This window comes from Hemicordylus capensis, chromosome 3 (assembly GCF_027244095.1).
Source record: "Hemicordylus capensis ecotype Gifberg chromosome 3, rHemCap1.1.pri, whole genome shotgun sequence".
Lineage (NCBI taxonomy): Eukaryota > Metazoa > Chordata > Lepidosauria > Squamata > Cordylidae > Hemicordylus > Hemicordylus capensis.
The window spans coordinates 14,021,786-14,035,706 of NC_069659.1; the positions used below are offsets into that span (position 1 = coordinate 14,021,786).

Below are 13,921 nucleotides of genomic sequence, written 5' to 3' on the forward strand. Positions count from 1 at the left end.
TCTACACGCTGCAAACTCATTACACAAGCAGGCAAACTTTAAGTAGCAATGTTTCATTACCATCAAGAAAGCTGCAAAAAGCAAAAGTTTAAAATGATGTTCAGAAATGAACCAAAAAAAAAAAAAAAAAAAAAGATCAGCAGCAGAGAAGGGTGCCAAAGGCTGGCTTTTGAGCTCCTGATCTAACCACTGGCACATGCTGCTTTTTTGTTTCATACTGAGCAAATCTAGCAACATGAAAATTTCCACACTTAATTATTAGTACTACATTAAAGCAGGTTCACAAGCTGGTGCCCATAAAGGTTTGTATCTGAGCGCTTAAGTTACTCTAAAAGAAGGCAAAAGGTCTTCTCCCTTTCCAGCAGGCAGAAGTGAACAAAAAGGACAAAAGGGTTTTTTTGTTTGTCTGAATGATTGATTGCATCTCTTGCACTCATGGGAATCCCCCTATTGGCCGGCAGTTATCCCTGCTCCAGTGAGACACACCTACCAGGGGAAGTCATATCTGCAAAAAGAGAGAGAGGTCACTAGGGCCAAGCCGGAATATGGGGCTTTGTGCTATGCAACACTTCCTCATCAGGGTCGCTTCAGGCATTACATTTTCAAGGTGTGCACTAGATGTGCGGTGACAAACAGAGGTCTGTGAAACTGGATTGTTGCTTCTCCACCAGAGTGGCTGGGGGAGGGCAAGATTTTTTTTTAGGAGAACAGTAGCAGGGAGAGGATGCTCAACTCTTTGGCCAGCTTTACACATTCACTAGCAAGTCAGTAGGAAGTACAGGAGAGGGAACCAGAGCCTCCCGGGGAATTGTGCGAACTCGCCGATGCGCCTGGTAACTGACTCCCACCCAAGCTTCTCCATCCAACTTGACATCTAGTTTTGAAGGTGGGCAGAGATTCTTGGTAGAAGCTCCAGGGGAAGTCAGTAACTGGATGCATTGTTAGGTTTACACCACATGCCCGATGGGAACACGTGCTCCTCGGGAGCCTCTGGTTCTCTCTACTACACTTTTTACCAACTTGCCAATGGTAGTGTGAAGCTGGCCTTCGTCTGCCTACTGCTCTCTCTAAACACCCTCCCATGTCACTTCCCTCTGCCCAATCTAGGGTCAAGTGTTGTGTCAAGTAGACAAAAGCATCTCAGTGCTGCTTGTGGAGAAAAAGCATGCATCACCCAGCACTTATTCCTTGCAGATCCTCCATCCCACCCACTTCATAGTACAAAGCTATTGGATCAAGTTCCTAGAAGAGTTTGCTGTCAAAGATCTAGTTCCATCTTCAAAGTGACACACATAGCTTGCAAACCCATGCATCATATGGGATCACAGAGGTACATTATTTAGGAGCTGGTATTAGACACAGCTCTCTGCTGAGTGTGTACTAGGGGTTCAACATAAGTTGTCTTTGGAACATAGGAACATAGGAAGCTGCCATATACTGAGTCACACCATTGGTCTATCTAGCTCAGTATTGTCTTCACAGACTGGCAGCAGCTTCTCCAGTGTGGGAAACCATGAGTGGCCCTTTCATGAGGCCAGTGGAGGCAGTAGATGATTTGGAGTGCCAGCAGGAAAGCAAGACAGGCATCCGTTCCTCAGCCTCCATCGCAGTTTTTAGAAAACAAGTAAAAACCTGGCTCTTCACCCAGGCCATATGAGAGTACCATATGAGAGTACAGTTTTTACTGCAGCTGCTTTTTGTTTTGTGTGTTACTGTTTTATATAGGTTTCTAAAGCTTTTAAATAGAGATATATTATTTGTATAATTAATATTTGTAATTTTAATTTGTATTTTAATTGTGCAGGGTTTTATGAACATTACAGCCCTGCTGCATCAGGCCCAAGGCCTAGCATCCTGTTAGGAGCATAGGAACATAGGAAACTGCCATATACTGAGTCAGACCAGTGGTCTATCTAGTTCAGTATTGTCTTCACAGACTGGCAGCGTCTTCTCCAAGGTTGCAGGCAGGAGTCTCTCTCAGCCCTATCTTGGAGAAGCCAGGGAGGGAACATGAAACATTCTGCTCTTCCCACAGCGGCTCGATCCCCTGAGGGGAATATCTTACAGTGCTCACATTTCTAATCGCCCTTTCATATGCAACCAGGGTGGACCCTGCTTAGCTAAGGGGACAAGTCATGCTTGCTATCTCAAGACTAGCTCTCTTCCCCATAAGGGCCTCCTCTCACATGGTGTCCAAGGACAGTATATGCTGGAGCATACAGTCAGATGCAGCGGGTGGCAAGCCTGGCCACTGTTTCCCACTGTGGCCCACCAGATACCTCTGGGAATCCCACAGGCAAGAGGTGAGAGCATGCCCGCTCTCCTGCTGTTGCTCCCCTGCAACTGGTGGGGAGAAAACCAGTATAATTAACCAGTATAAATAACCAGTATAATAAAACCAGTATAATTAACTGGTTTAATTATAAAGTATGATTTTAATTATATTGTAAACTGCTTTGGGATTATTTTAATGAAAAGCGGTACAGAAATGGAACAAAATGAGTCAAAGATGCTTCCCACCACAGCCATCGCAGCTCTTAGAGATTAATGTGACCTTTCCAAGCTTTGCAAGGAGTGCCTTTCATACTCCTTACAGAACTTGAACGAAACACAAGAAGAGGAGAGAAGGCTGCTGGCAAGCTTCCTTACTCCCTCCCCCCCACCCCACTTTCAAAGCTTCCAAGGCTGCCCCCCCCCAACCAGGGGCACAGCGCCAGGCAGCATTTGGCATCTCACCTCAGGAGCACAAAATCGTGGGCCACCCCTGTGTGAAACGGCATTACTAGCATGAGCCAATATGCACAGGATGTTGCGAGGTTGATGAGCCACAATGGACGGCCTGTAACTGCCTAATATATGGTGGAGGATAATTCACACCGAAGAGAGTTATCTTACAAGGACATTTTTTGGAACCAAGACCACTGATAAGGCTGGCTCCAATAAAATAAGACATTAGCTTCGAAAGCTAGATCCACAGATTTGGTTTTGAAGCAGTTTATCAGTTATACAACCCCCTTAAGAATCTTGGGAACTGTAGTTCATGGAGATACTCTCTATCTCGTGCATAACTCAGAAGACTCCCTGAGAAAAGAAATGACTGCTAAGCCAGTATATGTGTATAGATACACCCAACTTTTAAAAAAAAAGAAAAAAAGAATGTGGATTTCTAGCTCTTAGTATCACGTTTGCTTAGAAGAATTACTTCTCCAATACATCACCTTCATACTTGACGAAGAAAGTTGTCAACTTTTTTCTCCCTCTCTCATAACACTAGAACTAGGGGTCATCATCCCATGAAACGGCCAGGAAATTAAGGACCCACAAAAAGAAGCACCTTTTCACACAAAGCATAATTAATCTATGCATTTCTCTGCCACGGGATGTGGTGATGGCCACCAGCCTGGATGACTTTAAGAGGGGCTTAGACAAATTCATGGAGGACAGATTTATTTATTTATTCATTCATTCAATTTCTATACTGCCCTTCCAAAAATATCTATCAAATTCATGGAGGGCAGGTCTATCAATGGCTATTCGTCTGATTGCTATAGGCTTCTTCCAGCCTTGGAAGCAATATACCTTTATATACCAGTTGCAGGAGAGTAACAGCAGGCATGCCCTCACCTCTTGTGAAACAGGATACTGGACTATATAGGCCTTAGGCCTAATCCAGCAGGGCTGTTCTTATATCTATCAAGCTTCAGACTTGTGTTTAGGGTCATGGCTCCCAAGCTAGTATCTCTTGGAGCCGCAGTTTTCAAAGGGGGTGGGGATCTTTAAGCAAAGAATTCTCGGAACATCAGCCACCTTTCCCAGGTTTCTCAGAGCAGGGGAAAATAAGACAATTAAAATGGTTTAATACTGGTTTAAACATGTAGAATAGACATGCTCCAAACCATTCCCTGCAAAGAGCAGCCACAGCAAAGGAAATATTCCTGGAGGTATTGTTGCACATCAAATGTGTCTTTGTCATTGTCACATCCTTCATAAATGCTGAAATCTAGCACATAGGGAAAGGTTAGACATCTTTCTTTGTAGTGGTATAGCACTGGAGGAAAACTATTTACCACTAGCAGTGTCAACAATCACAACGTCCATGTGCATTCAACCCTAAATTGTGTGAAGCAGTCAGAGGGACCAAAATATACTACTTTAGGATGATAATACATGATGACTGTATTGTCTGACACTTTGCTGTAAAGTTCCTCTCTGGTGGATAGGGAGCAAAAGGGGTGGTGGTGAAAATATGTGGGGGGGAGCACCTGCTAACCCTTTAATGCTTGAAGTAATCCCTAATACACTGAGAAACAGAGGTTGGTGCCCTCTGCAAGAGAGATTCTGCAAGGAAAATTCTTGCAACTCGGCAAGAGAAAACTGATGTACAATAGCAAAATATTCATCAACACTGACATGAACATTTGATGCCAGTGTTTGGGGTGGCAGAAAAACTGGAAGGTTTTGCATCCTAGATTCAAGTGAAATTTTGAATGTGTCACAGACTGATAAGGCAGTTCACCACTGTCTCAAAACCCTTGGGAATTTGAGATGAGGCAAGAGGTAGTGAGTTGTGAACTTGTCACTTGTCCCTTTGTTGTTGTTGTTTTTAAAATAATCATCTAGATCAGGGATTCTCAAGGTTGGGTCCCCAGATGTTATTGGACTTCAATTTCCATAATTCCCAACCAAAGGCCACTGGGGCAGGGGATTATGGGAGTTGAAGTCCAATAACATCTAGAGACCCAACGTTGAGAACCCCTGATCTAGATCCACCATAAGTGAAAGGGCAATGACTCTTTCTTCCCCCTTTTTGGTGTTTAGCTTCGACTTGGACTGGAGTTCAAATTAGCTAAAGAAGTGGTACCTGAGAAATACCAAGATAGGGGATCATGGCCTAGGAGGAAGAGGAAGTGGGAAGATGCAGCAGGAAAGGAACAGGAGACTGACTTTTTGGGCAGGGAACAGAAGGATTAAAAAATCAAGGCTGTGGTGTGCAAGGAGAAGCAGGGATGGGCAGGAGCTATTATTGGTTACTGAGGCTGCAACTGTTGTCTACTATATAGTGGGGTCCATTATTTTGACCATTAATTTAGTAATAGAGAAGATGATATATTTTCCCCTCCAAAAGTTACAATAAAAACATGCATTCCCTGCTTATTTTGAGAGTCAGCTAGATAGCTAGAGGCCTATTTCTCTGTCTTACATAATAAGATTGTCTCACTGCTTATGAACTAATAATGGCATTTAAAATTGTGTTCCCTGAAGCAAGTAATCAACCAAAGGCACTCAGTAAAGCTGGATATCTGACCTGGTATAGTCATCCTCCACTAGCATGTGCTTTGGGATAGGCGAATATCTTCCCGGCGAGATTGGAGCCAAGGATGCCTTATATTCTAAAGTGCCATTGTTGCCTGAAGACAATATATGGTTTTCCATTGGTGGGGAATAAGCTAGAGGTTAAAAAGAAAAACAACATATTTAACCCTAGTGAAATTCAGCATGACAGAGCAAGTGTAGTCTGATTTATTTTAGGTAAAATATTTGTAGCTCATCTCTTTTCACAAAAGCCTTCAAGATACATTGGCTGAAATCCAGACTAATGCTGCATTTGCACAAACATGTGCTAGTGCAAGAATGTTGCGCCAGCGAGTTCCGCTATGTAGGGAGTTGGTGTTCCAGACTAGTGATGCGCTGGTGCCACAGGGTACGCTTGCATGACAGCATGCACGACCTCTCACTGTGAAACGTCTTCCTCTGTCCATATATGTTTCAGGAAATGATACTGAGCTATCTGCTGTCCACATTGTGCAAGCGCAGCATTTGCACAAGCAGGCTGAGAGCACAAGAAATCCCACCACCTTGATCATTGGTTCAGCTACACAACCTCCTTGCATGGATGCATCCTTGTTCATTGCGCTGGTGCAATGTTCCATTCGTCTGGATGTCAGTCACTGTCTTAGTATTTGCCATCTCACATCAAAATAAAGCATTACTACCAACATAGGAAGGGGTAAAATCAAGAACAAACATTGTATCAATTCCTTCAAAGGCTACCCTGTGTTTCCCCATTTTGTTGCCTTTGATTTCAGCTCAAGCCAGACTGGATTCAGAAGTGGTCTGATAAAATGAATGTCATGTTGATATGGTCGATATCAGGGGCTCCCAACTACAACTCCCATAATCTCCAACAATGGCCTGGCCAACTCACTCAAGTGCACACTTGCGGCAGGTCTGATGTGTGAAGCCACCAACCGCCAGTTCCTGCCGTATGCAACCAAGTTTCTTCCAACCGTCCACACAACTTCAAATCTTTGTTACAGAAGTCAGACAGCCGTTGGCTGTCTGATTCAGTAAAGTGCCACAGGAACGATCAGTTGGCAGCTTCACATGACACACCCACCAGGGGTGTGCATTTGCCAGAATGCTCTGGTTCTTGGCTTGCCAGCCTGGTAATGATCATACAAAGCTGCCCATAGTAATTTTCCTAATCACTATCTCAGTAATTCTTACAAGAACTCTGTAAATGTAGGCCACTTATATTTGCCTAATATTAATAGATCAAGACGATGAAGATTACAATGCAATTTAATTGGAGGTATAATTGCAGTTTTTACATTAATTACAATGTTTACTGACAATTCCAGATGCACATATGCAAGTATTTCCTTGATAATTATTATAGGTATAAAAGTTACTTTGCAGACAAATGAACACATGATCAACATCACTTGATATATGTGCCTTATTATGCCAATAATTAATAGCCAATTGCCAATTTTTCATTGAAACAATTGCATTTTTTGCTTCATTCTCATGTAATGCACTAATTTCGCCAAAATTACATATTTATGTAATTTATTTTCCTATTCTTCAATTATGGGAACTACTGTCCAAAACCTAGCAGAAAATTCAGTTGTAGATATCATACAACACTCCTGAACACCTGTTATTTCCAGATTTTTTGGGGGGGCAATAAAAATATTGAAAGGATCAGGGAATATTTTCATTCATTTTGTACAATGCTTAGTTACAATATTACCACACAAGTGGTACCTGCTAACAAAATTTGCAGTGGATGACATCCTGACTAAGTTTACTAGCAGAAGTCTGTGTAAACTGCTTTGAGCATTTTTGTTGAAAAAACATTATATAAATATGCATAGTCAAAGTCCTATGTTCTTTTTTTAAAAAAGGACACCCTAACATCCATGACTCAACTGCTTTATGCTCTCAATTTTTAGGCCTTTTAAATTTACAAATGTACATACTTCTGAACACCTAGAGAGTCTCCCGAGTATGTAGAAACTGCTAGCTTGGGAACATAAGAACACAGGAAGCTGCCATTGGTCCATCTTGCTCAGTATTGTCTACTAGAGATGTGCATGAATTAATTTTTGTGATTTGATGTTGAATCAAATCACCCAGTTTTGATTCAAACTCAAATCTGTAAACTTGAATCCATTTGGAGTCAAATCAATTTAACCAACTATTAATGGCCAAGAGTACACCAACGTGGGGTGGTGGGTAGGGCTCCATGGGTTCCACCTACCACCCAAATTTCAAGGTGGTGGGACACTCAGCTGATTTTTTTTCATTTTTAGTGATTTTGTATATTTCCACCATAGGGAATAATGGGGATTCAAAGCAGCCTCATTACTCCCCATGGGTTTCACCAAGGTGGTCAAAAGTGGGTTGGGGGGTAGGGCACACTGGGTGCTAACTACTGCCCAACCAGCAAGGCAGTGGGGTATTTAGTTTATTTTTAAGGTATTTTTGACTCTTAAGTGTGTAATGAATCCTCACAGGGAATCATTATGAGGAAAAGTCATAATACACCAAAGAATCTAAAAACTTCAAAAATTCCAGTAGTTGAGCAGAATAGTGACCACACAATATGCTCCATAAACTCTACTTCTACAAGGGCTAGAGCTTAACTTCTAGTTTTTAAATGAAAGCTGGGAAATTGGGGGAATGAATAAGGGAAACTCCAATCTTAAATCAATTTGAATCAAATTTGGGGAGATTTGATTCAAGCTCAAATTTGGCCAGCGGTGACTGGGCAGATTTGTTTCAAGGTTGAATCACTCGAATTCACCAGATTTGAGTCGAATCAATTCTACCTCAGAAGATTCACACATCCCTATTGTCTACACAGACTGGCAGAGACTTCTCCAAGGTTGCAGGCAGGAGTCTCTTTCAGCCTTATCTTGGAGATGCCAGAGACTGAACTTTCTGCATGCAAATGCTCTTTCCAGAGTGGCCCCATCCCCTAAGGAATATCTCACAGTGCTCCCATTCCCATATAGTCTCCCATTCAAATGCAAACTAGGGTGAACCCTGCTTAGCAAAAGGGACAGTTCATGCGTGCTACCACAAGACCAGCTCTCCTCTCCTAGACCAACAGGGCCACCCCTTATTCGAATCTGACAAGCAAGCAACCTACCTAGCTTTGCTGCTGCTAATCATAACAATAATCCATCTTTTCACTTTCCTGCATACAGAATAGACACACATTTCGCCTTCAGGAAGGGCCCTGAAGATGTACCTATTTTTCCAGGCGTTTATAACTGAAATCTAATTTTAAAATTCTAATGTGTTTTTATCTATTAGGATTTTTATCTTTTTTATGAATTTCAAATGTTTATATTCTGTATTATGTTTTTAATTCTGTACACCGCCTAGAGATTTTATATTAGGTGGTATATAAATAAATAAATAACATACATACATACATCAACAGAAGACCCATAGCTCAATGGGAGAGCATCTATTTTGCATGCAGAAGGGCCAGGTTAAAGTTCTAGCATTTCCAGCTGAAGGCTTTTATGTAGCAGGGCTATGCAAGGACCTTGCCTGAAACTTTAGAGAGTTAAAATAGGCAGATGGTCAAGGCAGCTTCCTCTGTCCTTCTTAAATATATTAATAGGAAAAGTAGCGGTTTTAGCCATCAGACTGAAAAGCCATTACAAACACCCTGAAACATGTAATGACACACAGAAACAGCAACAGGTCACTCGTTACTTACGATGGGTAATATCTGGTGGGCCATAAGGATCAGTCATGTAAATGGTGGTGGGTTTCCCAACTTTTAAATAAACTACGTCGGATGTATTCTTCAATATTGCTACTGCTTCTTCATGCGTTACTTCTTCTAAACTGTAATTATTTACCTAATGGAAGAAAACAGACAGATGTACTAGCCTGCTTAGAGACAGAAAATCATATTCAGTCACATACAAACGATAAAACAACTGATTGCCCTGGTAATCCAATAATGATGCCAAATTGTTTATTAGGCAGGCGAGAAAGGGGTTCTCAGAGTTGGGTCCCCACCAACGTTCCCTGTAACAGGGATTCACAGGTTTTGTTGAGTACAATTCCCTTAATCCCCAGCTGCAATGGCCTTTGACTGGGGATTGTGGAGTCGTAGTCAACAACTTCTGGGAATCCCTGCCACAGTGTACACTGGTCCCATCAACCTCATCCACAACAGACAAAGGCTGGAGGTGATGGGAGTTGTAGTCCATGTCTGAGAACAAATAAGGTGGGACATTTTCATGCTCCAGAGAAAGTCTTGAAGCCCTAGATTTATTTACTGTATTTGTTTGTTTTACTGTATTTAACAATCTGTATACAGTCTTTTTATAAACATTAATCCAATCAAAATTATAAGGGTGGTTCTCATGAAAGATAGGAGACAATAAAATCATGGGGGAAATGGACAGTAAAACAACCACAATCAATAACCAGCAGAATTAAAACAGCAGCATAAAAGCTCGTCAAGTCTTCAAGTCAAATAAAATGATATAAAAGCATGGGAAGATAAAAAGGTATTCGGCACCAAAAAGACATCAGGCAAGGCATTCTGGGGGAATAATTTGGGGGCACTACTACAGAGAAGGCCATCACCCACCTCGCCTCAGAGGCAGAAGCTACTCTCTCCATCATTCACAACACCCCCACCCCCCCACACCACCACACACCAGTGGCCTTTAAGAAGTGGGCCCCCCCAGGGATCTGTACTGGGACCAGCACTCTTTAACTTATTCATAAATGATTTAGAAGTTGGGGTACAGCAAAGTGGCCAAATCTGCAGATGACACTAAACTATTTAGGGTAATGAAATCCTAAACAGATTGTGAGGAGCTCCTAAAAGATCTCCCCAAACTGGGTGAGCGGCTGACAAAATGGAAAATGTGGTTCATTGTAAGCAAGTGTAAAGTGATGCATGTTGGGGCAACCCTGCCCTGCCGCAACTTCACATACATGTTGATGGGATCTGAGATGTCAGTGACTGACCAGGAGAGAGATCTTGGGGTCATAGACGACAGCCCATTGAAATTGTCGACTCAGTGCACGGCAGCTGTGAAAACGGCAAATTCCGAGCTAGGTATTCCATACTAGGAACTCTTCTAGGAATGTTTCTGAGAACTTTTCAACACCATCTCTTCTAATGCACAATATGGTAATTTTGTCTGGATGTGACTGAAACATGAGCGATTCCTTAACTTTCTAGGAATGAGAGCATATCCCAGGATCTTCGGTGATATACAAAGTTTCATAGGAACACAGGAAGTTGCCTTATATGGAAGTCAGACGATTGGTTCGTTGAGCTCAGTAGTGTCTACACTAACTAGCAGCAGCTTTTGGATTTCAGGCTGAGGTCTTTCCCAGTTCTATCCAGAGATGCCAGGGATTAAACTGGGATTCTCTGCATGCAAAGCAGATGCTCTACCACTGAAGTATGTCCCCATTCCCAGTGGAAGATGCTCCGGACATATAAAGTAGCACATTTTAAAAATGCTTTTTAGAGAATGGCCTAAATCTGTCGAAGTTCTTGCTGTGATGCTAAGCAAGACAGGGCAAAATTCCTGGATGAGAGACCACCAGGGAACACCATCTTTCCTGCTCTCTCACCTCCACCGAGGAAAGAAGATAATAAAAAGCAATAAATACATAATTCTGCCTGTTTGTTATTTCATTACATGCATCCCGATTTGGCCACTTTAAGTCAATTTGGACATTTTCCAGCTTAGTCTCGGAAGATGAGAGGCACTCGGAGTAATGCGGGGTCCACGCGACCTTTATTCTGTATTCAAGAAAATCAGGCTGGCAGGAATGTCAGAAGAAAGGAGAGCTAAGAGCTGGGGGGGGGGATACAAATTTTATTTAAATTTCTTGTTCAAGTGGAAAATTGTCCTTTACATCTGTTGGACACGGCTCATTGGGATTTGATTGCATTGTAACTAAGGGGAAGATGAATGCTGATTTTTATTTTATTTCCCCCCCCCCCCCCCGCTGCAAAGTTTTGTCTTTTTGTGGAGAAACTCTCAAATCTTGTTTCTTGCCTCCACTCTGCTGAAGTGCATCTTGAGTGAGCATTCTCCAGTGAACAGCTGCAAACTGGCGGGTTGTAATTGGCCTATTGCTGCTTATTCATGGGGCTTTTTAAAAACTCATGATTTGGAACACTCTAAAAAGGAAGCCGCTCTTTTTGCTGAGGGCCTAAAAATTGCTTGAGGAAAGTGGGCCTATTGTTTCACATAATTGTCTCTCTATTATCCCTCTCAGCACTGAATGGGTTGCATCTGCAGCCGATGGCGTATCAGAGGGAAACAACAATGGATTGGGTTGCATTTCTTTGTCTTTTCCAGAAAACGGTGGCACCGGAGCCTGTGGCAGTAACCGGCTCAAGGGGTCAGTAAGTTTCCTCAAGAGCAGGAACTAAATGCAAACACACCCACACGTGTGCACACATCCCAGGCAGTGAGCTGGCCGGGCAGAGACCGAGAGCCACAGAGTGGCTGGCCCATGTGGCAGACTGCTGAACTGCAAGACAGCATTGAGTTTTCCAGACCCTGGTATGGCTCCACCCAGTCCAGTGAGTTGACCACTGGATCCTTCCAGAACAAGAAGAATAGAAAGGCTTCCTGTGTGGAGTAAGGTTTTGCATCAGTATTAGGGTCTCCCTGCTCTGCTTGCTTTAGCCTCAGGCTTGCTCCCAAGTCTTTGTTCCTGGATGTTGGCTTGGCTTTGACTCCTGGCTGTTTCCTGATCCGGATTCCTGGCCTGTTTCCCCAACTCCTGGTTCCTTGCTCGGCTAATAGTAACATACTGCAACAACAACTACAACAAGTATTTCTATACCACTTTTCAACAGAAGTTCCCAAAGCAGTATACACAAGTATAATAAATAAATAAAGATGGCTCCCTATCCCCAAAGGGCTCACCATCTAAAAAATAAACATAAGACAGACACCAGCAACAGCCACTGGAGGGATGCTGTGATGGGGATGGATAGGGCCAGTTTCTCTCCCCTGGCTAAATAAAGAGAAAAACATAGAAAACTGCCTTATTCTGAGTCAGGTCATTGTTCTATATATCTCAGTATTGTCTATGCTGACTGGCAGAAGCTCTCCACGGTTTCTGGAAGTAGCCTCTCCCAACCCTACCTGCAGATGCCAGGGAGTGAACCTGGGACGTTTCTGCATGCAGATGTTCTACCACTGAGCTGTGGCCCCATCCCCTAAGGGGAGTATTCCATAGTACTCACAAGTAGTCACCCATCCAAATACAAACCAAGGCAGACCCTGTTTAGCAAAGGGAAGACTTCATATTTGCTATGACAAGACCAGCTCTCTTAGCCCTGACTTGGAATTCTGGACTACCTATAGAGACTGCCCACAGTCAAGACCTGACCCTGAGTTGGTTGCCTCTGGCAGTAAGTGTGGGGTACCATTAAAGCCGCCCCCCCCCCCCCTCAGTCTGAGGTGGCTATACCACTTCACACTGCACTTGAGGGCTTCTGTAACTGAGTGTTCTGAAGAGATACAGTAGAGACACAGGTTCAGCCACCACAAAACATTGAATTTTGTCCAGGAGGGAGGAGGGGAGCCAACCTAAGATGTCTGATGCAGGGAGAACAACTTGTTTTTGCATCAGGTGGCAAAAAGGATAAGGCTAGTCTGGTATAGCAGGGAAGTAACTTGCCTAGGGAGCAAGAGGTTGCTGGTTCAGATCCCCGCTGGTATGTTTCTCAGACTATGAGAAACACCTATATCAGGCAGCAGCGATAAAGGAAGGTGCTGAAAGGCACCATCTCCTACTGCACAGGAGAGGGCAATGGCAAACCCCTCCTATATTCTACCAAAGACAACCACAGGGCTCTGTGGTCGCCAAGAGTCAACACCGACTTGACGGCACACTTTACCTTTAGTGCACAGAGAAGGCAGCACAAGCTTGTCTGAGAATAGAGGCCTTGAAGGAAGGCAATGTGCAGAAGCAGAAGATAGGACAGGACAGTGATGTGTTATTGCCAGCACTCAATTTTTGGTGGGTTTCTGAACTTAAATTGGCAAAAGGGCCTAAGCAGAGTGAGGTCGACTCATGAAAAACCATTTTCTGTTGTTTATTCACAGCCCTGCTTTTGCAGAGAACAGCCAGTCAGCAGAAGCACCTGTTGTGGTGCGCTCTGCACATGGTCGCCACCCCTGTTCAAAACAAGGCTGAGCTTGGAGCATGAGAATGAAATCACTGTTTTGAATTGTGTGTGTGTGTGTGCGCGCGGGGGGGATGTATTCATACAACTGTATATCAGAGGCCTGGACAATGTTCTCAGGGCAGAAGGGAAAAGATCAGAGTGGTTACTACTGTGGACTGGAAACACCTAGGATGGGAGAAGTCAACCGGGAAAGTTTCTTAGCAAGCCTTTAGAGGGGGAGAGCAGTTTATTCTGAGGTTTGGCTTTTTGTCTTTTGTCTTTGGGTTTTTGTTCTATTTGCTTACCTGCCACTGTATTTTTGAAACTGCATACCTCTGTTCCAGTGTGTCCCTTGACTGTATGTTAATGACTGCATTCTGCTTTTGTTATTCTTTTGATTAGCAATAAAAGAGATATCAAGGGAGAAGAGAATCCCACTTCTCA

The 13,921-nt window shown here is 43.2% G+C and overlaps 1 protein-coding gene across 28 annotated transcripts in view; it reads right to left on the minus strand.

The window, feature by feature from the left end:
• The window catches only part of DLG2 (discs large MAGUK scaffold protein 2), a 1,429,269-nt gene that overhangs the window by 336,699 nt on the left and 1,078,649 nt on the right, over positions 1-13,921 (minus strand). For all 28 annotated transcript variants that reach the window (XR_008318273.1, XR_008318272.1, XM_053304274.1 and 25 more), the window contains 2 exons: positions 9,023-9,167; positions 5,306-5,447 (listed from right to left, as the gene is read on the minus strand). Coding sequence is in view for 26 of the 28 variants with exons in the window: in XM_053304274.1 (XP_053160249.1) it covers positions 5,306-5,447; positions 9,023-9,167 (287 nt within the window). In the remaining 2 variants the exon portion in view is untranslated. The remainder of the gene's footprint in view (positions 1-5,305; positions 5,448-9,022; positions 9,168-13,921) is intronic.